Source organism: Canis lupus, chromosome 23 (assembly GCF_011100685.1).
Source record: "Canis lupus familiaris isolate Mischka breed German Shepherd chromosome 23, alternate assembly UU_Cfam_GSD_1.0, whole genome shotgun sequence".
NCBI lineage: Eukaryota > Metazoa > Chordata > Mammalia > Carnivora > Canidae > Canis > Canis lupus.
In genome coordinates this window covers 10,104,524-10,130,455 of record NC_049244.1, presented here as the reverse complement: position 1 = coordinate 10,130,455, position 25,932 = coordinate 10,104,524, and the positions used below count along the sequence as shown (strand labels likewise).

General features: G+C 41.4%; 1 protein-coding gene and 1 long non-coding RNA gene across 3 annotated transcripts in view; both read right to left on the bottom strand.

Moving 5' to 3' along the window:
* Positions 1-533: 533 nt before the first annotated feature.
* Positions 534-2,951, bottom strand: LOC119865349. The gene is made up of 3 exons (XR_005376874.1): positions 2,334-2,951; positions 1,446-1,647; positions 534-718 (listed from the first exon to the last, which is right to left on the bottom strand). It is a non-coding gene; the product is annotated as an uncharacterized LOC119865349 (long non-coding RNA).
* A 13,242-nt stretch (positions 2,952-16,193) lies between these two features.
* ENTPD3 (ectonucleoside triphosphate diphosphohydrolase 3) overlaps positions 16,194-25,932 on the bottom strand; it is a 33,193-nt gene continuing 23,454 nt past the window's right edge. For both annotated transcript variants that reach the window (XM_038570518.1, XM_038570519.1), the window contains exons 8-11: positions 20,449-20,721; positions 20,169-20,279; positions 19,644-19,781; positions 16,194-17,447 (exon numbers count right to left, since the gene is read on the bottom strand). In XM_038570518.1, coding sequence (XP_038426446.1) covers positions 17,211-17,447; positions 19,644-19,781; positions 20,169-20,279; positions 20,449-20,721 — 759 coding nt within the window. In that variant the 3' untranslated portion in view covers positions 16,194-17,210. The remainder of the gene's footprint in view (positions 17,448-19,643; positions 19,782-20,168; positions 20,280-20,448; positions 20,722-25,932) is intronic.

Here is a 25,932-nt window from a genome sequence, read left to right as displayed (position 1 = left end):
GGGTACCGCCTGGCTGGGGAGGGGCCTGCCGCCTCTTAGGACTTCAGGGTGAAGAGGAGCGCACGGCTGTGCCTTTCGATGTAACTCTGCCCGCATTGTTTTACTTCTTGTAACATTCTTCCACTTTTCCTTCCCTTTCTCCTAAGTATTTCAGATTTTTGCTTAAATGTTGTTACGGCTTAGTACTAGAATTTTTTTTCTCTCCCTAAGTAATCCCAGCAATTCTGTTACCATTTTATTTTAAAGTAATTTAGACTTAACAGAAAAGTTGCAAAACTAGCACAAAGAATTCCAATAAGCGCTTCTTTTAAATTACCCAAATAATCTTACATTATTGAGAGTCTTTTTTTTTTTTTTTTTTTTGAAGATTTTATTTATTCATGAGAGACAGAGACCCAGGCAGAGGGAGAAGCAGGCTCCATGCAGGGAGCCTGACGTGGGACTCCCGGGACTGCAGGATCAGGCCCTGGGCTGCCCGAGAGAGACAGTCTTGAGCGGGCTCCACACCCAGTGCAGAGCTGGAGTTAGGGCTTGATCTCATGACCTGAGCGGAAATCAAGAGTCTGATGCTTCACTGACTAAGCCACCAAGGCAACTCTCCCCAAATGTTAACATTTCTGTTTGCTTTATCTTTCTATCATTTTTTTTCTGAGTCCTTTTAGAGAATGTTATATATGATGTTCCTTTATCTCTTAACAGCACTTCAATGTGCTATTTCCTAAAAAAAAAAAAGAAAAAAAAAAGACATCATCTTACATATCAGTACAATGAACAAAATCAGGAAAACTATACCAATGTAATCTATCATTTATTTGGTAGTTTTATTCACGTGTTATCAGTTGTCCCACTTATGTCCTTTAGTGCAAATAAATAAAGTTTTGTTTCCTGGTTCGTGATGGAATGGAGGATTACAAATTGGAAGCTGTCATGTCTAGCCTTAAAATCTAGAATAGTTTTTACATCTTTCTCTTTCATAATACTGATATCTTAAAATACAGGCTAGTTGGTTTGTAGACTATCTCTTAATATGGACTTAAAGTTTCTCCGGTGATCAGATTCAGATTATGCACTTTTAGTAGAAATGCTGTGCCTTTGATGCAAAACATAAGACTACAAGCTTAGGCTATCTCTTTGCCATCATCATCACCAGGTTAAGGTGATCATTGTACTGGCAATTCCCAAAAGTCTTTCAGTCCTTTCGTCTAAGCTCTGTGTCAGTATTTCCCAGGACTGTTCCATCAGCCTCCTAAATGATCTACTTTCTCCATTGCTTCCCTTAATCTATTCTCTACTCATCAGAGGGATCTTGTAAAAACATAAGTCAGATAACATCACTTCATTGTTAAAACACTTCAATGGTTCTCTACAGTACTTACAATAAAATCTAAACTTCTTACTGTAGCCTACATAGGCCCTGCATCATATGCTCCTACATTCAAACACACCTGAGCCATCTCTCCTTTCCCATCTTCATTGTGCCTCGGCTACATTGGTCTTGAACAGGACAAGTCCTCTCCTGGTCTATGAGTTTTTCACAGGGTGACTCTTCTGCCAGGAATGCTCTTCCCTCTGTTCATACTCCTTGTATAGCAGTGCCAACCATGTCTTGTATATTTTTCTAGAGATCTCTTCTGAAAAACTTACCACCTAAAAAAATAATAATAATAAAAATATTAGTCCCCTTCCTCTTTTTCTAGCTCAATTTTTAAATTTCCTCAGAGCTGTTATCATAATTGCAATTGTTTGACTTATTTTTCTGTCCATAGAGATTATAGTTTTATACCAGTTGGAATAAGTTCCATGAGGGCAGGACCTTGGCCATTTTTTTGTTGTTTCTTTTCTTTTCTTTTTTAATTTTATTTGACAGAGAGCACACACAAGCAGGGGGCAGTGGCAGCAGAGGGAGAGGAAGAAGCAGGCTCCTTGCAGGACTTGATCCCAGGCCCTGGCCAAAGGCAGACACATAACCAACGGAGTCACCCAGGTGCCCCATTTTTTTTTTTCGTATAGTAGGCTCAATGAATGGGTAGTGAATGAATTGGTATTTAAGCCTTGGGATCTTGCTTTATAATTCACAAAGCAAAAGGCATGAATAAGAAAGCTCATAGCAGCACTTTTTTGGTAATAGCCCCAAACTGGAAACTACTCAAAGGCCATAAATACATGAATAGATAAAAGTTGTTAGCAATGGAGTCAACAGTAACTATAAGGAACAATACACATAACACTGAGTAAAATAAGCCACATACAAAGAGTATATGTTGTGTGATTTAATTTATATAAAATTCATAACGGGCGATCTATGGTAGTTAGGAATAATGATCATGTTTAACCTTGGTACAGGTAGCAGTGGCTGGGGTGGAAGAGGGGCTTCTGAGCTCTTGGTGACGTTTGTTCATCTAGGTGTTGGTTACACCAGTGTTCAGCCTCCGAATGTTCATTTTACCCCGTATTCTACAGGATAAAGTCCACACTCCCTAGCCTGGCATTCAAAGTTCCCCACAATCTCACCCCAGCACCTTCCTCGCATTTTCCTCCTGCCACTTCTGCGTCCTTCACCCCTAATCTCTTCGCAGCTCTTCGTGCAGTTGTGCCCCCTCTTCCTAGAATATGATCCCACTCGCCCTGAAGAACGACAGCACGTCCTTGAAGAAGCATCTAAAGATCCCACCCCAACCAACTCCCAAGCGGTTTTGAGACTTCTTCGAAGCTCCATTGGAATGGGTACGTAAATCCAACTAAGCCTCATGTGCCTCCGGAGGTCGCGGGCGTCCAGGAACGAGCAGACCATCATTAACAGCTACACACTTCGGGAGCCAGACCACCGGACCCAGCGAGCGAGCGGCGCGGGGTGGCTGGACACGCCCCTTCCCGGCCGCCCAACGGCCTCATCCAATCACCGGGAGGAAGGGCAGCTCCGGACCGCGCCAGGATCCAAGATGGCGTCCGGGGCACGCTGCGTGGTGGGCTCGGCTCCTCCCCGCGGAGTCACGCCCCGGCCGGACGTCGCCCCGGCTCGTCCAATCCCCGGGAGGGAGGGCGGGCCGAGGCCGGCGCGGGTGGACCTTGGGGCGGCGCGCTGGCGCTCGCTCTCAGGCTGGGTTCCTTCCTTGAGCCTTCCGGTGGGCTCCTCGGAAGCTGTGTCCTGCTGAAGCCGCGCCGTCTTGCGCTTGCTTATGGCAAGAGATGGATGTGAGGGGCTGGGCGGGCGCCCGCGTGGGGTTTCTGCGAGGGAGCACCGAGCAGAGGGGTCGCGCTGGTCCCGGGTCCTCACCTGGGGACGCGGGGGACGGCAGCAGCAGCCCACTTCCCCCTGGGGTCCCGCAGGTGTCGGCGTGTCCAGGACTGTCCACCTGTAACCAGCTGGTCCCGGGTCCTGGCGGGGGGCACGGGGGACGGCAGCAGCAGCCCACTACCCCTTAGGGTCCCGGCAGGTGTCGGCGTGTCCAGGACTGTCCACCTGTAACCAGGAGTACCTGCCTGCTTCAGCTGAGGCAGGCGTCTCGTTTGTTTCTGTCAGTCAGGAGGGTGGAAGTGTGGGTTCAGCAGGCAGAATGTTTGTGGGGGGCCCAAAACAGAAATCTAAGCCTATTCGAGAAGTGCACAGAAACCTACCCAGAACCCTGACTTCTTTCTTGTTCCTGTAACCTCTTTGGGATGTGAACACATCACAGTTATGACCAAACTGGCATGGTAGTCATATGTATGCCTACTTGGCATGATATATTTAGGAGTGAAAAGAAGTGTATGGTACATCTGTTTTCAGGATTTTCGTCTTAGGAAACCCAAAGCAGAGAAAGACAGAGTCACAGCTGTTTCAACCTAAAACCATCAGGAATAAACCTGTAGTCCTGCAAAATCAGGTGTGTTGATTCATTGTAATGAGGGAGACTGCACACCAGAGACACCATGAAGGCTTTTAACCAAAAGAAGGAAAAGAGAGTTATAGAATTGTGGGCAGGTGTAAAATTTAAATGAAATTTAAATGAAATACTGTTTTGATAGGCTCAGTGCAAAGCAGGACTGTTTAAAGGGGTCAACATTAGTCCTAGACAGCAAAATGGACCCATGGTCCTGTTTCTTTGAGAACTTTGTGTAGAAACCACTTTTCTGAAGCTTCTTATCTGAGTGGTAAGTTGAAACGGTTTCATTTTTACTGATAAAATTCCAAGCACCAGCGTTTCAGAGAGTCTTTGATTTTAGAGAACAAAGTTTCTTAGTAAGAAAGCAATAGTCTTCAAAGCCTCGAAGAAAGTTATTATGACACTATAGATGTAGTATTCATTGGAAGAAATAGTGTTTCTTTTTAACTTTATAGCTGTGTTTATTTGTATCTCTTTTGTCTGCCTGAAGGAAGAGCTATGAAGATTTTACTCTCTTAGAGGTAATTTTTTTACACCACAGAAATGCTGATAATACATATAGAAGGAAAGAACTCTGAAGGTTTTATCAATGGGGAAGTTTTAGATCTTCTATGTTGTAAAGCAGGAGATAAAGTCACAAATCACAGGTAATGACATTCTGGTATGAGAAAGGTACCCACAATGTGGAAGACATTTGGCTATTAAATCATGGGGACCTGAGTAAGAGAAAAGGAAGGCTTTGTTTTGTTTTTATTTATTCATTCATGAGAGATAGAGAGAGAGAGAGGCAGAGACATAGAGGGAGAAGCAGGCTCCTTGCAAGGAGCCCGCTGCGGAACTTGATCCCCAGAGCCAGGATTAAACCCTGAGCCAAAGGCAGAAGCTCAACCACTGAGCCACTCAGGCATCCCAGAAAATGAGGGTTTTTAACCATCTCATTGGTTGCTCACTTCCAGCTTCCAGAGATGATGGACTCTAGAATGGGTCAGGACTCTTGGGATATAGCACCCAGCTCCTTCAGCAGTATGAATTTGTCCAATACTCCAAATTCCTGGATGGGGTATTTTGTGGTCTGTTTTTTGTGTCTAGCAACCAAAGAGTCAGTGTTGGGTTCTGTGCTTTTCAAAGATTGGTCCTGGGGCAACTGGGTGGCTCAGCATGGTAAGCGTCTACCTTCAGTCAGGTCATGATCCCAGGGTCTTGGGATGGAGTCAGGCATCAGGCTCCCTGCTCATTAAGGAATGTGCTTCTCCCTCTGCTGCTCCCCCTGCTGCTCTCTCTTTCTCTGTCTCCCTCTCTCTCTCAAATAAATAAAATCTTTAAAAAAAAAAAAAGAAATATTGGTCCAGTGTCAAGAAAATGCTTGGGAAATATAGCAGCTCTATGGGACGTGGTAAGGCCACAGCAAAGGTGAGGCTTCTGTTGCTTTTTGAGTGTAAGAAGCTGTTGATAGAAAGAAGTTGTCATGCCCTAAAATAGACCATTAAACTCCTTATACTCTGTGGAAGACAGAATATTCTATTGCATGGAAAGCTCACTGACACCAAGATTATATATATTTTCTCACATTATAATATGGAACAGGAGCCCACTGTTAGAAGAAAATGTTAGCTATGTACTCTGGAAACAGTTGAACAATTGCAAAATTCACTGGTCAAGCTAATAGGCCCCTAAATTCAGAACAAGCTCCAGGAACATGTAAAAGCAGATACATTCTTCAGTGTAATTTTAGATAGGAGCACTGGTATCTCTTCCAATGGAAATCTCCCCCTCTTTGTGTGCTGTTTTCACCAGAGGGCAGAAGGTAAGGTGGAACTTTGTTAAGATCTGTTTGATTTGTAAAGGCTGCTGACATGACTGAGAGTCTCTTGCAGAGAATATAGCAGTCTAAGGTTTACCAGAGGAGCACCTGTGGGGTTTCATTTATCCATCAATGGTCAGCTGGCAAGGATTTCTGACAGCTTCCACAAGGTCTTTTTCTTGACCTCTAAAACATGGGAGATGGCTTCAGCTGTTATTTGGTCCTATGCAGTGGAGCCAGTTACCAGGCTTCTAGACACCGTGGACAAGTCATGGACTGCTAATGCTCTGCTTCTCAGAGCACTTCACCACTTGGCTGGGTTTGCTGCAGGCATTCCTGAATGAGTAAGAGAAATCCCTGGGAGGAGGAAGAGGAGTGGGAGAGAAGCATCAGAGAAAATGCCACATGGAGCAGACTCTCAGAGTCTGAGCCTTTTCACAGCTAAGTGTACAATCACCATTAACATTTTTCAGGAAATAGGCTCCTACAGCGGTGCTGAGAGGCCTCTTTTTTTTTTTTTTTTTGCATTTTTTATTCTATCAACAAGTTTGACTTTACAGTGATGATGCTGTGTGTTGAATACATTTTTTTCATATCCCGAGTCCTTGCCTCAGGACATGCAGCAGGCTGATACCCCGTTCACTTGTCAAATGATGCCAACCTTGTCATCCAGAGGTTTCTGAAGATGAGGGGAAGTGGGACCCAGGCTTTGTGCCCTGGTACAGTGAAGTAAAGTATGAGAATAGAAGGATCTCCTTCCACTTTCCCCATGATGAATGGCCAACAAGTTCCCATAATGTCTTCATAGCCATAGGCTTCCGAGAAAGCCACAGAAAGGCCTTGTTCATTCTCCTTCTGAACCATGTCATTTCTGATGTGCAGGAGCAGCTGTTAAAATGCTTACTGTGATACATTGTTCAGTACCTCATCCCACACCATCTGCATCTGCTGGAGAATGATGAGTCTGAGGTGGTACTCTATGAGGCTTTCCAGGGAGATAGTTCCTACCTGAGTGAGTATAGAGCAGAGCTGCAGAGGATGGCTGTTCCTAGGCAAGGGCAATCATATAATATCCTTGCTGCCTTACACTTGAATCTCATTTCCTACCCCAGTATCAGTACAGCTGTCTCCATTCCAGCCACTATGTTGGCCACTATGCCTATTCATGTCCAATCTGCAGCAGGAGAGAATCTGAATCTGATGAGGCACTCTGGAAAGGAGCAAAGACTTGCCTGGGCTGGCCCTGACATGAATTCCTCAGGACATCTGATGGCCATCAGGTCTTGGATGACTTTGACCCATACACACACAGAGTGGCTAGAAGGCTGAGTTGCTCACCTTATAACTGGTACTTGGAACTTGCCCCAAGGCAAAGGTATCTGCTGAGCAGACTTTTGGGTTTTGCTGTTTGACTTATGTGATTATTTTAAAAAGGCTTTCAAGTGTCAACGAAGCTTGTACTAGAGAAGGTAAATCTTGTGAACCTTTAATGCAGTCAGGTTGAGGGACAATTGCATAAGAGGCAAGTAAGGTTGCTTGATATATTTAAAATTCAATCAGTGATTCAGTAAAGAAAATAGAACTATGTGTGGAGCTCTTAATGCAAGTGGCCTTGTACGTTTTCTTTACCTGCTGTTATTAGATTAAAACTTTGTGGAGAAACCCTGGGTAGAAACCCAAGCACACTTTTTTTTTTTTTAAAAGCAACAATATCTAGTATAGAGTCATTAGTAGGGTCAAGGAATCCTTTTATGAGACCTGAGAGGCAAGGGAGAGAGAGTAAAAAGGGGATCTTCAGACAGAAGGGAAAAGATAGAAAAAAAAAAAAAAAGACGTACATGGTGAGTGCATCTGGGTGTCTAGCAGAGAGAAGCAATGTGGTTTGCTGGAAAAACACAGGCTGTGGAGTCAGCCCTGGGTTCACATCTCCCCTCTGGCCCTCTCTGGTTGTGTGATATTGGTTGAGTTACTCAACCTTTTAGTGGTCCTTCCTCCCTAAAATTGAGGTTTGAAAGCTCTCTGTATTTCCCTAAATATTGTTGGAAGGATGAACTGGGATAGAAGATATGAAAAATACATTGTAAATTATAAATTAGTTTATGTAATTAACTACCCTGGTGCTAAGAGATTTGTAGTGAGATTATCATTCATTGATTCATTTATTTAGCAAACTCACATGCACACATAATGATTATAGCTCTCATCTCTTGCTAACAAGTGCCAAGCCCTATGCTCAGTAAGGCCCTGTAGTCCATAAGACAGCCTCCACCCTCAAAAAACTCTAGCTGTGTGAGGGGACTGCCTTCTGCCAGCGCAGGACTGCAGCCTGGGATGAATTTGCCTGATAAGACTGGGCTCCATAGCCTGGGGCAGCCTCTCCCTCAGGAGAGTTGGGTTTGGTTTACTCTCACCTCTGTGCTCATTGGAACCTGAGAACAAGGAAGGGCTTTTCCTCTGGGAGGGCTGGCAGAGCTCTGGAAAAGTGGGAAGGAGCACTCTGAGATGGCTTTGTTGGAACCCACTGATATTCTTATTCACCTGTAGAATGAGTTTACCTCAGAAAGGTTGGGCTGTCTGCCTGGAGAAAGGTGGCAGAGATGTAGGAGGTTTGCAGGGAGAGCTGGAGGGTTGGTTGGGATCCTAGGGTGAGGTTGCTGCTCCTGCACCAGTGAACAGAGTCACTTCTGAAAAACTAAAGGGACAGAGACACGTAGAATGGCCGTTAGCTCTAGAAAAAGTACTTATGATGTCTCAGGTGGCTGGATACTTCAATACTTTGGATTTCTTTGACCTACTGTATCTCCTCATTGAGGGTTCCAGGAGGTGGGGAAGAAACTGTGATAGGAGATTGTATGCTATTGTCAACAGACACTTTGATGATTTTCCCAATACTTTCTGTGACTCTGAGCAAGTTACTTGCTTTCTCTAAACTTAAGCTTCCTTCATGATAAAATAAGGATGATGAATGTCAACTTCAAGGGCTTTTAGGACTAAATGGTACTATCTATATCAGGGATCTGCACACTTTTCTTGCAAAAGGCCTAATAGTGAATATTTTAGACATTGCTGGCCATACAGTCTTAGCCACAACTATTAAGCTCTGCTTTTTTAGTGCAAAAGCAACCATAGATAATATGAAAGTGTTATGGAGCCCACTTTACCCCAGAGTATTTTTATCCCTGACCGTGGTTCTGAAATCCAGAGAAAGGCAATGAGACTTTCCCTCTGCTGAGAGGTCAAGTTCTAAGATGTTTCAGAAGTGAGTTTTAGGGACGCCTGGGTGGCTCAGTGGTTGAGGGTCTGCCTTTGGCTCAGGGCGTGATCCTGGAGTTCTGGGATCGAGTCCCACATCGGGCTCCTTGCATGGAGCCTGCTTCTGTCTCTGTCTCTCATGAATAAATAAATAAAATATTTAGAAAAAGATTTTAAAAAGTGAGTTTTAGGTAGACAAGAGCAAAGAAACAAAATCAGAGGCCCCTTGAAACACCACTACTTTTTAGTAAGGAAAAGGGCAGGTGATAAAAGTAGAGGGGTGGTAAAAAACAACAACAACAACAACGACAGACAGACTCTGGGTAAAGATGGCTGATAGAACACAAATATCTAGTTGCATTCCGTCTTAATACTGCACTACAAAACTGTGATGAGACTCCTTAGATACCGGGGAACCCTTGTTTATCTTCTCATATTTAAGCTAGGGGGTGAAGTAAAAATGAGGTTCTCAGTTGTTGATTCAAGCTTCACTATAGGATAATTTTACTGGGAAAGTCCAAATGCCAACAACATTTCTTTAGAGGATGGGCAGAGGGAAAGAGAAAATCTTAAGTAGACTTCATGCCCAGCATGAACCCAACATGAGACTCCATCTCAGAGCCTTGAGATCATTACTTGAGGTGAAATCAAGATTAGATGCCTAACCCTCTGAGCCACCAGGCACCCCACCAACACCGCATTTTGTCCTTTGTGCAGTTGCTTGGCTTCCCCATAACAAAAGGCTCCTCCGACCTGCCTGGAGGGCAGAGATAGCCTAGAGCCTGGGTTAGAGGGCTCTAAACACTGGATTCTAAACACTGAATATACCCCAGTTCCCTTAACCCTGCTGTTTGGGGTATGATGCCTCCACCCTCAACTGTGAGTCTTCCAATCCCTCTGCCTGCATTTGGGAGAGGTAGTCTCTCACCAACAAACAGAGGGAGAAGGGATCCCAGGAGCTCCTATTTCTCAAATAGCTTTAAACTAATCATGTTTATTTTGTGCCCCCAACCCAAGTTCCAGCTGTACCTAATTCACTAATTCCTGAGCTTTTATTTTTTTAAAGATTTTATTAATTTATTCATGAGAGAGAGAGAGGCAGAGACACAGGAAGAGGGAGAAGCAGGCTCCATGCAGGGAGCCTAATGTGGGACTCAATCCTGGGACAACAGGATCACGCCCTGGGCCAAAGGCAGGTGCTAAACCGCTGAGCCACCGAGGGATCTCCAATTCCTGAGCTTTTAAATGATGCTACTGTTTAATTAGCAGTAGCATCCTGGTTGATTATTAATTTCCTAATTGATTTGGGATTAAGATTTCTTGGGTCTGCTAAATCAATTACCTCTGGTTGATCAGCATTTCAGGTGCAAAATGTTATTGTTGCCTTCTGTTCTCCCCCATGCTTGTGGATTTATGCTGATATGGACAGCCTTCTTCAAAAGCAGTCTGGATTCTAACCTTCTCCCTACTCAACCCTTTCCCTTTACTGCTTTCATATCTCAGTTAATGGCAACCCTATACTTCCAGTTGTTCAGGCAGAAGTTCAGAATAATTCTTGAATCCTCCTCTCTCTTACTCTATATGCACCAGGATATCTTATGGGCTCTATTTTCAAAAATATGCAGTAGCTGACCATTGCTTACAGTGTCCACTGCTACCTCTCAGTCCAAGCTACCAGCATCTCTCATCTGGATGGTTCTAATAACCTACCAATTGGTTTTCCTGTTTCTGCCCTTGTACACTTCACTTTATTTTTCTTAATGCAGCTAGAGAATAGGCCCTTTAAAACAGAAGCCAGATATCCTTCATTTTTTCAAACCCTCCAGTGGCTCCCTCTCGCCCTGTCTACCTCCTGTTAGCTCTCTGACTTCATTTCCTACATCTTTTAGTTCCTTCTGTTCCAGCCTCTCTGTATCTTGAACATGTTCCTACCCTAGAGCCTTTGCACATACTATGTCCTTTGCTAAGAATGCTCTTCCACCAGATACTCAAACAGCTGATTCCTTCACTTTCTTCAAGTTTTGGTTCAAATGTCATCTCATCAGAAAATACTTTTCTGGCTTATTTACATGAAGTTCCAGCCTGCCCCTCCTGACAGCCTGCTCTGTGGATTTCAGACTTGCCTTCAGCCCCCATGATCACATAAGCCAATGTCTTGCAAAAACAATATCTTAACATATATCTCCTACTGATTCTCCTTCTCCAGCTAAGCTCTGACTGATACACACAATATGTCATTTCATCTGGAAATAGTTGAGCAATATCTAAATGGTAAGGATTCTTGAAAAACAAACAAAAAACAATCCACAATTTCATCATCTCAGCTAGACAAAAATCAAAATCAGTTTCTTGATATCATCAAATGTTCAGACCTCCAATTGTCACATAACTTCATAATACTAAAAATATTTTTGAACTACTGAATTTTTTTTTTTTTTCAGCATATTTAGTTAGGGAAGGAAAAAGTCTGGAAATGATTTTCTTCTTGGCTCCAGCAGAGGGCCTCAAGTCTCATGTGTTTCATTTTCCAGAAGAAAGTAGTTTGGTTTCTCCTATAATCTCAGTCGTTTGGCCCAGTGCTTACTTAGCACATGGTAGATTTTTGGTAAATATATGATGAGTGAATGAATGAATAAGTACGTGGGTGAAAGAAATACTTTTTAAACTTGTATTCATTGGCTATACTCTGTGCCAGGCACTGGCAATGTGCTAAATTTTCTTTCTTTTTTTAAAATATTTTATTTATTCATGAGAGACAAAAAGAGAGAGAAGCAGAGACACAGGCAGAGGGAGAAGCAGACTCTATGCAGGGAGCCAGATGTGGGACTCGATCCCAGGACTCCAGGATCACGCCTTGAGCCGAAGGCATGGTTATAACCATCTCTTTTCTTATAACCATCCCATCTCTTTTCTTATAACCAAACCATAAATCGCTTTCTTGTGGGCTATCCCATGAGGTAGGTATTATCCTTATTTTATATATGAGGAAATCAGAGCTCAAAGAAATTCAAAGGCTTTATGAAGATCATAGAGATAGAAAATCTTTGAGTTAATGTAGATCTATAATTTTATTTTTTTTAAAGATGTATTTATTTATTCAGAGAGAGAGAGAGAGAGAGGCAGAGACACAGGCAGAGGAACAAGCAGGCTCCATGGAGGAAGCCCGACGCGGGACCCGATCCCGGGCCTCCAGGATCACAACCCGGGACGCAGGCAGCGTCAAACTGCTGCGCCACCAGGGCTGCCCTAATTTTATTTTTTAAATGTCATATAAGACATCTAGAAAGTGTATACATGGTTGAAAAAGGGAACACCTGTAACTACTGGCCTGTTACAGAACAGCACTGTCACCCCAGAACTTGTTATGGACCAAATGTTTGTATCCCCCAATATTTATATATTGAAACCCCAACCTTCACTGTGATGGTATTTGGTACTTCAGCAGGTATTTAGGGTGGGATGAGGCCATGAGGGTCAGGCTCTTGTGATGGGATTGGTACTCTTAAAAGAAGAGATACCAGAGAGCTCACTGTCTTTCTCCCTACACAAGCACAGAAGAAAGGCCAAGGGGAGCCTCAGTAAGAAGGCAGGCTGTTTATAAGCCTGAAAGAAGTCTCTCACCAGGTACTGAATTGGCTGACACCTTGGTCTCAGGCTTCCTGGCTTCTAGAGCTGTGAGACAATAAATGTGTGTTGTTTAAGTCACCTGTTCTATGGTACTTTGTCATGGCAGCCCTAACATACTGAGACATTCATGTATCCCTTTCTAAACACTACCTCCATCTTCCCTCAAATTTAAGAGTAATAATTTCCTTGCTTTCCTTGAGAGTTGATTTTCTGTGTTTAGTTTTGCTGGTTTTTGAACTTCATATAAATGGAATTATTCGTATGTGTTTTTGTGACTTGATTTTACCCTCAATGTCACCTTGGCAAGATCCAACCATTTTGAGCATAGATTTACATTTCTTTTGTTTTCATACTATACGGTGTTTTTTAGTACTATGGATATATCACTATATACCCTTCCATTTTATGGGATAGGCATCTTGGCTGCTGGTAAAAGCATTCTTAGGCATGTAGCCTGGTGTACATTAAAACATGTATGTCTAAGGTATATACCTTAGACTAGAATTTCTGGGTCATTTGGTACATATAGCTTCTAAGAATTTCTGGGTCATTTGGTACATATAGCTTCTAAGAATTTCTGGGTCATTTGGTACATATAGCTTCTAAGAATTTCTGGGTCATTTGGTACATATAGCTTCAACTTTATTAGATAATACCAGTTTCCCAGAATGGTTACATTAATTACATCCAGTGCATGAGAGTTCTAGTTGTTCCACACTTACCAACATTTAGTGTTGTCAGAGTTTTTAATTTTATCAAACAATGGGTGTATTATGATGATTCATCATAGTTTTAATATGCATTTCCCTAATCTATAAATGAAGTTGAGCACCTTTTCATATTTATTGAACAGTTAGATTTCTCCTTTTGTAAAATGGCTTTTCACTTGCCTTTTTCTCACTGATTTGTCGGAATTCTCCATGTAATTTGGAAACTAGTCCTTTATCAGTCATATACATTGCAAATACCTCCTTCCACTCTGTAGCTTATCTTTTCACTCTTATAATGGTGTTTTTTGAGGAATAGAAGTTCTTAATTTTAATGTAATCGAATATCACATATTCTTTTACGGTAAGTGCATTTTATGCAATGCTTAGGAAACCCTTCCCTTACTGAAGATCTTAAAATTTTTCTCCTCTTTTCTGTTCTAAAACCTTTGTAGGTTTGTCTTTCATGCTTAGGTCTCTAACTGTCCTGCAAGTAATTTTTGAAAATAGTGTGAGGAAGGAGTCGAATTTCCTTTTTTTCCTCCATATGGAAATCCATTTGTCCCACATCTTTTTCATTGCTCTGGTGTAATACTTCTGTCATAAGTCAAGTGTCTATATGTGAATGAGTATGTTGGACTACAACATTCTAAAGCCAAACTCCTATCTGCCATGTGACACTGCCTTTTCCTGTGACAGGAAATGTGACAGACATAATGGGCTTTAGATTCAATCAGACCAGAATCTCAACTCACAGTCTCCACCTCCAAAGTTTACTAGCTGGGTAATGTTGGTATGTTATTTTACCTCTAAGCCTATGCCTTTCCTGCATGTTACTGTAAGGAGTAGACACAATTTGTGATACTAATCACTTTTATCTTCACTTATATTTCAAATGTAAGCACTTGTTTTGGTTGGGGTCTTGGGGCCTAGGTTCTATAGTATTAATTTTCTATTGGCCGTGTAACAAATTGCCATAAACGTAGTGGCCTCAAACAATACCCATGTATTACCTCCAAATTCTGTAGGTCAGAAGTCTGGGTGAGCTCAACTGGGTTCTCTGCTTAGGGTCTCTAAAGGCTGAAATTGACGGGTCAAATCTGGTGGAGCTCTTAACTGGAAGTTCTGGGGAACTATGCTTTCAAGTTTATGCAAATTGCTAAAAGAACATAGTTGCTTGCAGTTGTAAGACTGAGGCCCCTGCTTTCTTGTGGGCTGTCAGCCAAGGGCTGCTCTTCATTCCTAGAGGCTGCTCTTGGGTTCTCTCATGCCTGGCCTCCTCCATCTTTAAGTTAGCAATAGCATATCAACTCCATCTCAGGCTTTGAATATCTCTGTCTTCTGGAGCAAGTGCTCTACCTTTAAAGAGTTCACGTGAGAAAAAAGCCTACCTGGATAATCTCTCCTATTTAAGGTCCACTGACTGGTGACTACATCTGCAAATCCCTTTTGCGGTGTACAACATAATCTCCCGAGTAACACTAGGAGGTAAGGTGGCGGGACCATGTTAGACTTCTGTTTATCATAATCTTACTAGATATGTTACCAGGACTGCAGATTTCATGATAGTTCATCTGGTAAGAATTCTTTGATATATGTTAGAAAACACAAAATATTTCATTAGCTTATTCCAAGTTCCCGAATCAGCTAGAAACATTGACTATGATTTGCCTTCTTGGACTCATGGCCCTCTTCCCTGCTTAGATATAAATGTCTTTTCATGCAAACTCTTGGTTATTTGGATACTATTTTTATCTAATATATCTATACTTTATTGCCCACTCTTCATCCTTTATGGAAATAACACCAACCAACAAATACATTAAGTAAGTATATTACATTTATAGCACTTATCCAAATCTGAGATCACACCTGGCAAGGTGTTAGGCCCATAGTATGTATTTTTCAGAATTTTGTTGAATGAATGAGTGATTAATAACAGGATTTGCCCTTCAGTAGCCTACTGTCTATTTTAGAAATAAGCCATATGCACACACAAGATAAATAATAATTTACCTAACTAGTTTGTATGTATATATATATATATATTCTTAACTAGCTTTTTATTTTTATTTTTTTAAGATTTATTTATTTATTCATGGGAGACACACACAAGAGAGGCAGACATAGGCAGAGGAAGAAGCAGGCAGGGAGCCTGATGTGGGACTCAATCCCAGGATCACCAGATCACCACCTAAGCCTAAGGAAGACGCTCAACCACTGAGTCACCCAAGTGTCCCCTGAACTAGCTTCTTAAAAAATATTTTATTTATTTATTTGAGAGAGAGAGACACACACACAGAGCGTGCAAACATAAGCTGGAGGAGAGGCAAGAGGGAGTGGGAGAAGCAGACTCCCCCTGAGCAGAGAGCCAGATGTGGGGCTTGATCCTGGAGGTCCAGCATCATGACCTGAGTTGAACGTAGATGCTCAACCACTGAGCCCAGAGCCCAGGTGCCCCCCCCCCAACTAGTTTTTAAAAGGTGGTCCAGTAGATCATTGTGTGTGTGTGTGTGTGTGTGTGTGTGTGTGTGTGTGTGTGTATGTGTAAGGAAAGCTTTGTGGAAAGAGCAGAGCTAAATCAGGGCTTGAGAAATATGCATGATTTGGATGGTTGGGAGGATGACCCACAGGTGAAGGAGTGAGAATTGTGTGAGCAAAGATGCATTTTTGGGAATGATCTGAGTGGCAGGTTGTAGCACAGAAGTTTTAGATGTCAAATAAGATACAGAAATGTTTGACTCAATTACCTCAAGGAGCCAAAGGCTTTCCAAAGTGAAGTACTTTGACTTCTCTGGAATAAAGGTGATATTAATGCATAATTTTCTTAGTTCACTAGGAAAGATTTCCTAACAAATTTTTCCTCATTTTAAGAACTTCCTCTCATAAATACCACCTTGGGTCCTTAGTAGAAAAAGTACTGTTTGCAAGGCAACAAACACATTTCAAATCAAAATAAGAGTCCTTTATTCCATATTCAGCTAACCAACAACAATTGGAAATAATGTTGATTGGTTTTTTTTTTCAACATTGGACTTGCCGTAGTTCTTTCTCATCCTACGTAGGAAAGTGGTAAGTGAGGAAATCTCAAGACAGCATCAAGTACACTTGTGGGAACAGTGGACAAAACACACACCACGCTGTCAATGGAGAAATAGCCCTAAGCAAAAGCCTAGAAAGGCAAAAAGATGTGTTACATGATAGCCTCACTAGGAGTAAATGTTTTATAGGAGGACCGAGGCATATGAAGAGTAGGTGAGAATGAATTCATACACACAGGCTGCAATCTACTGACTAGTGCCCTGAGTGGGAATCCCACTCTGGAAAGACTGCAGTTTCCTGGGAGATTTTCTATGTGTCTCTGTCTTCCAGGTTCTGCCCGTATGACAGAGCCTGGCCATGGCCACTATCATTGGGGTAAAGGAATCTTCTCCACCAGATACTATATTCTGCTAGTCTGAGGTACCTCAATGTTTATGGGATTGCTAACTCTTAGTTAAGAATCAATGGGAGGAAGCCATGATGCAACATATCTAACTGTGTCAAATGCTTAATGGGCACCTGTCAACTTCCAAACTTGCTAGGAGGTATAGGGCACTTCTGAGGAAGGAAAAATGCAAACTGAGCCCTGAGGTCAGTTCTTCAACATCAAACTGTCATATTCTCAACTTACTGTTCCTAGCACTTGGAATAAAAAGCCTGACCTTGATGGCCTGTCTCTCCTCAGTTCTCCAATAGGCCAGCAAGTGGATGGTAGGGTCCTTGGAGAAGCAATGTGCCCAGAATGGTTGGGGGACTCCGCAAGAGGTGCTTTGGCATAAATCACTATCAGAGAGGTGCATGACCTAGGTACTTGACTTTCGTTGTATTTCCTGAAGATGGACATTTCGCTGACATTGTCTTGTGCTACCCACGCTGGTCCTGGGCAGCCCTCAGGCTCCAGGAGCTGCTTCACAAGGCTCACTCAGAATCCACTGTGTGGTTGAAGGCGTGTTGGGACTGCCTCTGCTTCCTGGACGAAACATACAGGTACACAAGAAATGCCAGACACAGCAAGGCCACTGCTGTGAAGAAGGCGAGGATGCCCAGAAAGGCAGGTGGGTCCATAGGCAGTCGGATCAGAGGGCTTTCGGCTGGGATCTGGTTGGTCAGGCTGAGCATGTAGCCCAGAGACCAGGCTATGCTGCTGTTCCCCACCTGTATGGTAGAAAGATGGCTCAGTTCTCAGGGTAGGGTTTGAGTTGGGAATTACACGTGTCACACCATCATCCTCATGAAACACCCACCTGAAACTGCAGTCTAAAGTCAAAGAATTTTCTCACGTTCAGACACTGGCTAGAATCCAGGTCAGTGAGACCACAAAGGCTTGAGGGCCCTATGCTCAGCACCGTGGAGAAAACCGTCAGAGCCCTCACAACCTTGTCACAGCCAAATGGCATAAGGGCACAGTTAACAACAGTGGGAGTTTTTCTACTGTCAGGTACAGAAGTGTCTGTGGCCAAAGAAAGGGTAATGTGCAGTTTACTGAACCCAGGACCAGCTTCTAAGCACAGGGTGTCAGTCTAAATAGGGAACAGGCTGTGTCAATTTCTTATGTTAGTTCCATCAGTTTTTGTTTCCATGTTTTTAGACTGTTTTATTAGATACAAAAAGTTTCCAATTTGCAATCTTAAGAATGAATTCTGTATCATTATGTTATAATCCTCTGTACCTTGAACAATCCTCTTCATTTTAAAGACTATTTGGTTAGATATTAAATAGCTGTACAGAAAATTTTTTTAAATTTTTTTTAATTACCATTTCTTTGGGTTGCCTGACAGTTAAATTTTTAAAAAATTTTTAATCTTTCCATGTCCTTATGCTTAACGTCTAAGGGTTTCTCTTATAAACACCATATGTTTGATTTTTAAAAATACAATCTGCAATATTTGTGTTTTAACTGGTAAGTTTAGTCAATTTATGATTATTGTCATTATTGATATATTTGGACTACTACTTCCTAGTATCTTAGTTTTAAATTTTCAGTTCTACTTTCCTTCTTCTATATTTTTTTCTTTTCTTGCCCTAAAAATGATATTCATATATGAAGTCCCCCTTTATAAAATGGACATTTTAGGCCACTCTTATGACCCCTTACCTGCTCTCTTCACATTGGATATTAGCAATACTGAATTTTGGGTTGTTATGTATGGATGGACTCTTCTCTTTTACTTTTCTTTGGTGTAAGTTTTCTTTTTTTAAATATACATTTTAAGCCACCACATAATTTATTTTTACTGCCTATATTTTTACAACCCTTGGATTTATATCTCTTATTATTTGATTATTTCCTCCAAAAATATTTTTGATATCTTTGTGTGGCATATTTTCTCTTTATGCCTTCACATTTGAATACTAATTTGGCTGTATATAAACTTCTTTATGAATAAAGGAAAGGGACTTGAAAGCTGGAATTCTATATCCATCCAAACTGGTATCCAAGGGACGTCATGTTCCATTCTTATAATGTATTTTCCTGCTAATTAGATTCATTAGAAGCAAAGCTTAGAGAGTGCATGCCCACCAACAGTCCTTATATGTCTCCAGACAGCCTTATCTTTTTGTAGATGACTCAATTTTATTTATGTAAAAGTAGACAGTCACAGCCATAATGCTGGTTATTGATTGGTTAAATCTAATTATTGCTAAAGCTAATATTGAGTAGACTGACTTCAGGCTTTATATCAGCTATTCCTGAAATGAGAAAATTCTCCTCAAACCTAAATGAGAACATAGTGCTGGGTGAGTCCTGCCTGAAAGCAAGGTCTGGAGGGTGACAGCTATGATTCCAGCTTCAGGCCATCCTGAACACTTGACAGTAAATACAGTGACCTCAGGCACATTCCGAGAGAAGCTCTTACCTCTTGTTTGCTGTAAATCCCTAATACCCTAAGAGAGAGCATTTACCCTGACATCTGCATAAAATGGAGAGCAGTTAGTTACCATCCTCTTAAAAAAAATTGCTGCTCTATTTAAAGCTTCTTTTCTGGATGAAGTCTGATCCTTACAATATTTATATCTCTCAACAAACATTTAGTAAACCCCTTCTAGGTTCTTGCTCTGTGCTGAATGCTAGGAATATGAAGATAATACAACAGGTCCTGCCCTTGTGGTGCTCAGGGTCTGTGAGCTCTTGGCCTCTGTTCCTTCACTCATGTGGAAGGGTCTCCAGTGACACCTTCTCTGAATTCTCCACTATCTCTTCTAGAAAGCTCACAAGGGATCAAAGGCTCATCAGCTTCCCTTCAGCAAACTGAAATCACCAATACCCTCATAATTTCTACATTTCTTTCATGTATATATGCACAATACCTTTAAAAGGAAGAGGAGAAAACAACCTGTGCCTTGACTTACTTCTTTTTTAAAACGTATTTGGGGCCAGGTCTCCTCAGTGAATCTGTATCCATTTACAAGCAGGTGGTAGATATAGTGGGCTGAGAAGCAGTAGGAGCGGGCATATACCTCATCAAACCTAGGAAGCCGCAGTGGGAGCTAAAGAGGCAATTCCAAATAGGTGAGGCAGGCATATTTGAAAATGCATGTTTCAGAACAATTTTAAAGAATCTCATCACCTAGAATTTCATAATACCATCACCATAAATATTCCAGTTGTACCATACCATAATGAAAATACCTCTAGGGAGTATCATGCTTCTTCTGTATCACATACCGTTGTAACCATTGTGCCCATGGTCAGAACATTAGTTCACAATGTGGGTACGAGATAGGTTCCTTATTACCACATTTTGTGGATGTGGTGAAAGTAGAACGGCATAAGGTCCAAATTCAGAACAAACGTACACATGTACACAAATGGAATATATTCAACTCCACTTACTGTTTCATACTGATGCTGCCCTTTTCTCTGTAAATACTGACCTGACTCCAGCTTTCAGAGCAGAGATCCCAGGTGCTTGAGTTGAAGGCGTTCAGGGAAAAGCTCCCTGAAAGATTGAAAGCACTGACTGTGTAGTAGAATCCTGCAAAAGCCTGGAAGGGGGTAGCACAGAAGAAAGTCAGTTCTCAGAATGGCATGTAATATGGAGCTTCGGGGTGGGGAATAAGAAAGTGGGAAACAGATCAGCAGAAGAGAAACAAATGTGAGAGCTAAATCTTCAATGGGGGAAAAAAGGAATCTTTTAGTGATTTTTGCTCTTACCACGAATGCCCCTTTAACTTTTGGCTGGTAAACCCCATCAAAGGAACAAGCTTCTTGGTCATGGCAAGCTTCAAAGTCAAACAAGGAAGCCACCTTTTCCCTACACAGTGATGGGTTCCCGGTTCCTTCAAAAGTGATGATGTCATCAGGATCATAATTTTCAGGCCTCAGGTCTGCTGTGCACAGGCTGTCAAATATGTAGTCCCCAGTGAAGGTGGTGACATAATTCTGAGGGTAACAGGGGTTGATGATACTGGTTTTGATGGGAGAATTCTGGAGGAATGAGAGGGAGGGTGTCAGAAACTACTCTTTCGTGGAGGGCCAAGTGTTTCCCTTTTGCAAATCTTCACTATTGTTACCCTCCCATGCCAAGAGAGATATGGATGAAAAAACATGCCATTTTGTGTCAGTGTGTACTTGAAGGCAACTGTCAGGTTGTCTTGAGAACTCTACTGGGGGTGGGTGAATAGTTACCCTGCACCAGGCACAAGGTTAGGCTCTTGCTCACATTATCTGACCCACCCCTTAAGGCAGTCCTATGAAACAGATTGTATGAAATTCATTTTGATGGGAAAACAAGATATGTTTAGATTAATTGATCATTTTGAATAGAAGATCACCTATCCAGTTAACAAAATAATCCAAAGGGTTATAAATAAGTATATTATGAAAATTTTTTTTTTTACTTATTATGAAAATTAAGGTTCCATCCCAACCACTTCTAGCCACCAGATCCCTCCCTAGAAGTAACCTTTATTGCCAATTTTTGTCATTTCCTACCAGAGATACTTCTTATATGCATATGCAAATATCTTTATTTTCCCCCTTCTTTCTTTTTCTAAAAAGTATAAATGGTAGTACTCTATACACACTGTTTTGCCCTTTTATTACTTAAAAATATATCTTTCACATCTTTTCCATTGTACATACAGAATGGCCTCCTCTTTTTAGTAGCTGTATAGCACTCCACTATACAAATATTCCTTGGATAAGGAATCTCTTCTATGTGAATATTTAGATGGTTTCCAATCATTCTGCTTTTATAAACAATGGTCCAACAAATATCCTTGTTACATATAAATCTTTGATCCATTTGTAATTTATTTGGTGTAAAGATTGTAGTAGGGAACCTGACTTTACTTTTTTCAAATGACTATCCAATATTTTATCTACTGGTGAAAAAATATTCTTCTTATGCTAAATTCTAAATATTCTTGGTCCTATTTATGGACTCTCTTTTCTAAGATATTGGATTAGAACTCTGTCCAATTTCAAAGTCACCAAGCATCTCCTGTAGTAAAGTCTTGACTCACAATATTTTTTTCTAACTCTTCAGTTTAGTGATGCAGGAAATTGAGGTACACAACAATTTAATACAACCATTTAACAAAGACCAGTGACAGGACTCCACACATAGGCCTACAGAAGTCCAACACTCATCCAGTGTAGCTCAAATCTGTGTCCTCCAGGAAGGTCTTGTAATGACTAAGTCTGTGGAGGCAGCAAACAGGCTCCTTTCTGATTCAATAGTATGAAAAAAATGATTTCAAAAATTAATATTTCTAATTTGTAACATGTCACACCAGGGTCACTCTATGGCTGAAATATTGGTTTAAAAGGGGGGTGGAGAAATCAATCAGATGGTTATTTAATTTCCCCCTCCAAATCTGACATACTTTTTAAATCATTAAAACACAATAAATTATTTCTGGCTTGGTCTGGAGAAGAAGCAAGAGAATATCAATTATCTTTGGCTTGGAACATAGAAGCAGCTCAGGAAAGATTATTTCTATGATCTTTTTGGAGTTTAAATGATTTGTGATGGCATTCTTAAAATATAATTTGCCAATGGTCCAAGTTGCTCAGGCCCTCAACTTTCAACAAATTTACTCTGAATAGTGTTTGCACAGCACTGGCACTAACGGGTCAACCATTAGGCTTGAGAGCAACTAAGTCCACTAGAAAACTACAGTATATCTTGATCTTAGAGAAATCTCCCCAAAAGTGGAAAAATAGCGATAGGGACTCTCCCTAATAGTGACAGAAACTGGGATCCCTGGGTGGCGCAGTGGTTTGGCGCCTGCCTTTGGCCCAGGGCGTGATCCTGGAGACCCAGGATCGAATCCCACATCAGGCTCCCGGTGCATGGAGCCTGCTTCTCCCTCTGCCTATGTCTCTGCCTCTCTCTCTCTCTCTCTCTGTGACTATCATAAATAAATAAAAATTAAAAAAAAAATAGTGACAGAAACTATTAAAAACACATACAAAGAAGCAAATTTAAAAGGAAGGTACAAGACCAAAAATGAAAACTATGTTTTTTGAAGGATACAAACCATGAACTAAATAATTGGAAGGATATTTTTAAATCCTATATAGGAATTTATAACATTATCAATAAGCAAATTTTTTTTTACCAAATTAATTTTCACTCACTGCAACCATAATCATAATCTCAATGAAAAAATTCCATTTTGTCACTACTTAAAATGTTTTGAAGTTCAGAATAAATGTCTGAGAGTAGAAAAAAAAAACTGCAACTAGAATAGTTGGCTCAAAAATGGGAACATGGATGAATTGAATAGGAAATTCAGAAACAGATCCTCCTTATCCACGGACTTATTAATAGAATGTCTCAGAATCCCTGAAATTATCAGATTGTCATCACAACATTGTTGGTGGGAATCTGGATGGTTTTTAACTTTTTGGAAGATTGCCTATTTATTCACTTATATAAAAAATATACATATTCTTCAAGTCTATCCTGTAGAAGCAAAATCACTAGTTCATAAGGTCATATGCACAAGAAGCTTCACTGCATTAAGATTGCTGCAGCAAAACAGGACATAGCCTGATGTCCATCAAGATAGGAATAGTTGACAAATTGTGAAATACTAAAAGGTAAAGAAAGTAAGTTAGAGATTGATCTGGAAAGTCTAGAACAACAACGTATCAAGCTGTGAACAGGGAAGACATTTGGTGAATAGGGTTGGAAAGAGATTCTTTCATTTTTACTTTAATGTTTTAGGCAGTTTGACATTTTTACAATAAAAATGTACTTTCTTTTATAATAAAATGCCCAATTCAGTTTTTCTTTTTAAATAATGATATCTGGAATATTATGTGTCCATTTAAATAATAACTTCAAAGGATACTGAACAACAGAGGAAACTGCTCATGATTTACTGTTACGTAAAAGAAAAAACTGGATACAGGGATCCCTGGGTGGCGCAGCGGTTTGGCGCCTGCCTTTGGCCCAGGGCGCGATCCTGGAGACCCGGGATCGAATCCCACGTCGGGCTCCCGGTGCATGGAGCCTGCTTCTCCCTCTGCCTGTGTCTCTGCCTCTCTCTCTCTCTCTCTCTCTCTCTCTCTGTGACTATCATAAATAAATTAAAAAAAAAAGAAAAAAAAAGAAAAAACTGGATACAAAATTATATATACTATATGAAGCCAAATTTGTAAATATACTTATTCCTGCATGAAAAAAACTGGAAGAAAAAAAAAACGAAGAAAATGCAGTATGTTTATGGTAGTTAATTCTAGGTTTTTTTGTTTTGTTATTTATATTTTTCCTTTTCTAAATGCAAACATGTCTGTTTTCATTCAACATGTTTGTCTTTAAAAACAAAAGAAAAAACTTTTAGGGAGCTTGGGTGGCTTAGTCAGTTAAGCATCTCAGGTCATGACCTCAGGGTCTTGGAAATGAGTCAGTCAGGTCAGGCTCCCGCTCAGTGGGGAGCCTGCCTCTCCCTCTCCCTCTGCTGTCCCCCACCTCCCCTACCTCCTCGCTTGTGCTCTCTGGCTCTATCTCTCTGTCAAGAGAATGGATAAAATCTTTTTTAAAAATGAAAAAAAGAAAAAACTTTCTTAAAGAGGGAAAGAAAGACAGTGAATGCATGTCTCTGGCCTCCTACAGGCTGTCAGAGACTCCAGCTCAGGGCAACTAAAGGCTTGTTCATACAAAAACAGTTTGCAAAGCATATTTCTAGGTACCATTCTCATCACACTGTGACAGATAAGGAAACCAGATCCAGACTAGTGGAATTTACTCAGCCAGTGTTCATGATGCAATCTTTATGAACCTCCTAAGTTGGGGCTTGGCAGTATGTATTTGGCACATGAAAGTATTGGTTAGGCAGGTCTGGACATGCATTTGTGGGTGATCCTCAGCACACCTGGATCCTTCCCCTCACCTGAGTCAGAAGGCTTTGAGGGCATCCAGAGGTTACCAGGCAAATTGGAGAGCTGTCCTCATCCCTGCGGGCTGACTGTCTATAGTAGAGGCTGGGGTCTCCCACATGCCCCAGGCCTGAGCTCAAACCTTGAGTCCTACGTTTCTCAAACACAAATGAGACCTCAGACAGGTGGAGTATTTGCTGCTCTACTGTATATTCTTGGATGCATAATCATTCTTTAATAAACATTATAAAAATAAAAACTCACAAATAAATATTCTTCAGGGCCAGCCAAATATAAGAGGTTAGCTTCTTTGACCTTAATTCACCCTGGGAAGAGGATTTCACCTGCCTTTCTCCTGATATAAGTTTAGAGGAGCCCCTGCTCTCCACCCTTGTCAGGACCAGAGCTGGAGGGAGGGGCATTAAGCATTGCTAGAAATAAAAAGAGATGGAGAAAAGAGGTGTTTCCAGAACTTCTGTCCTAGAAAGTAACGTATTGGCTGAAGTATGTTAGTGAGCAAGTGGGGTGGAGTGGTGGTTATAGAAACCTTGCTAGGGAGGATTGACAGGGTTCCCTGTGGAGCTTGGTTTGGCCAATTAGGGGTGGTGTGTCTGGGGTGGGCACTGGGTCTCTGAAGCCCCAAGGACCATGTGCAGTGTCTCCCACTCTGTTCTTCCCAGGCAGTGCCCAGCCTCCAACACACACCACACTAATGTTGAGTTTACCTTGTTGACAGCCTTCTAGCTGATGTCTGCAGTAGCCATCTGTGCCATGGAATAGTTACCATGTGATTGACCAATGTGATGGAATTCTGTTACTCCACAATCCCACCATATAAAGGCCATCAAGCCTGCCTAATATAGGCCCATCTAAAAAGAGGCTGAGCCTGGGGAAGGCTCAGTCCTCTCCCGTCAGCAAATATTTCTCTTGGAATCACTTTTATTATTTTGTCTGTACTCAAGGGAGTTGAAAAATGCTCAGGCTTATTTAGCTATTGGTTTTAAACAGTTTGTGTCCATAAAGGGATCCCAGGTCTTGAATCATTTATAAAACATCTGGTGCCCTGGAATTTCCCTAGATTTCTGATTCAGATTCACTGGAATTGGTCAATACAACAGAGAGAGAGAGAGAGAGAGAGAGATCTAGGACCCCCATGAGTGAACTGGATAATGTTCTTGTTTCTATCCACATTCTATTTTTTAAAGATTTTTATGCATTTATATGAGAGCGAGCGAGTGAGCATGAGCATGGGGAGGGGCAGAGGGAGAAACAGACTCCCCACCGAACAGGGAGGCATGAGCTCTA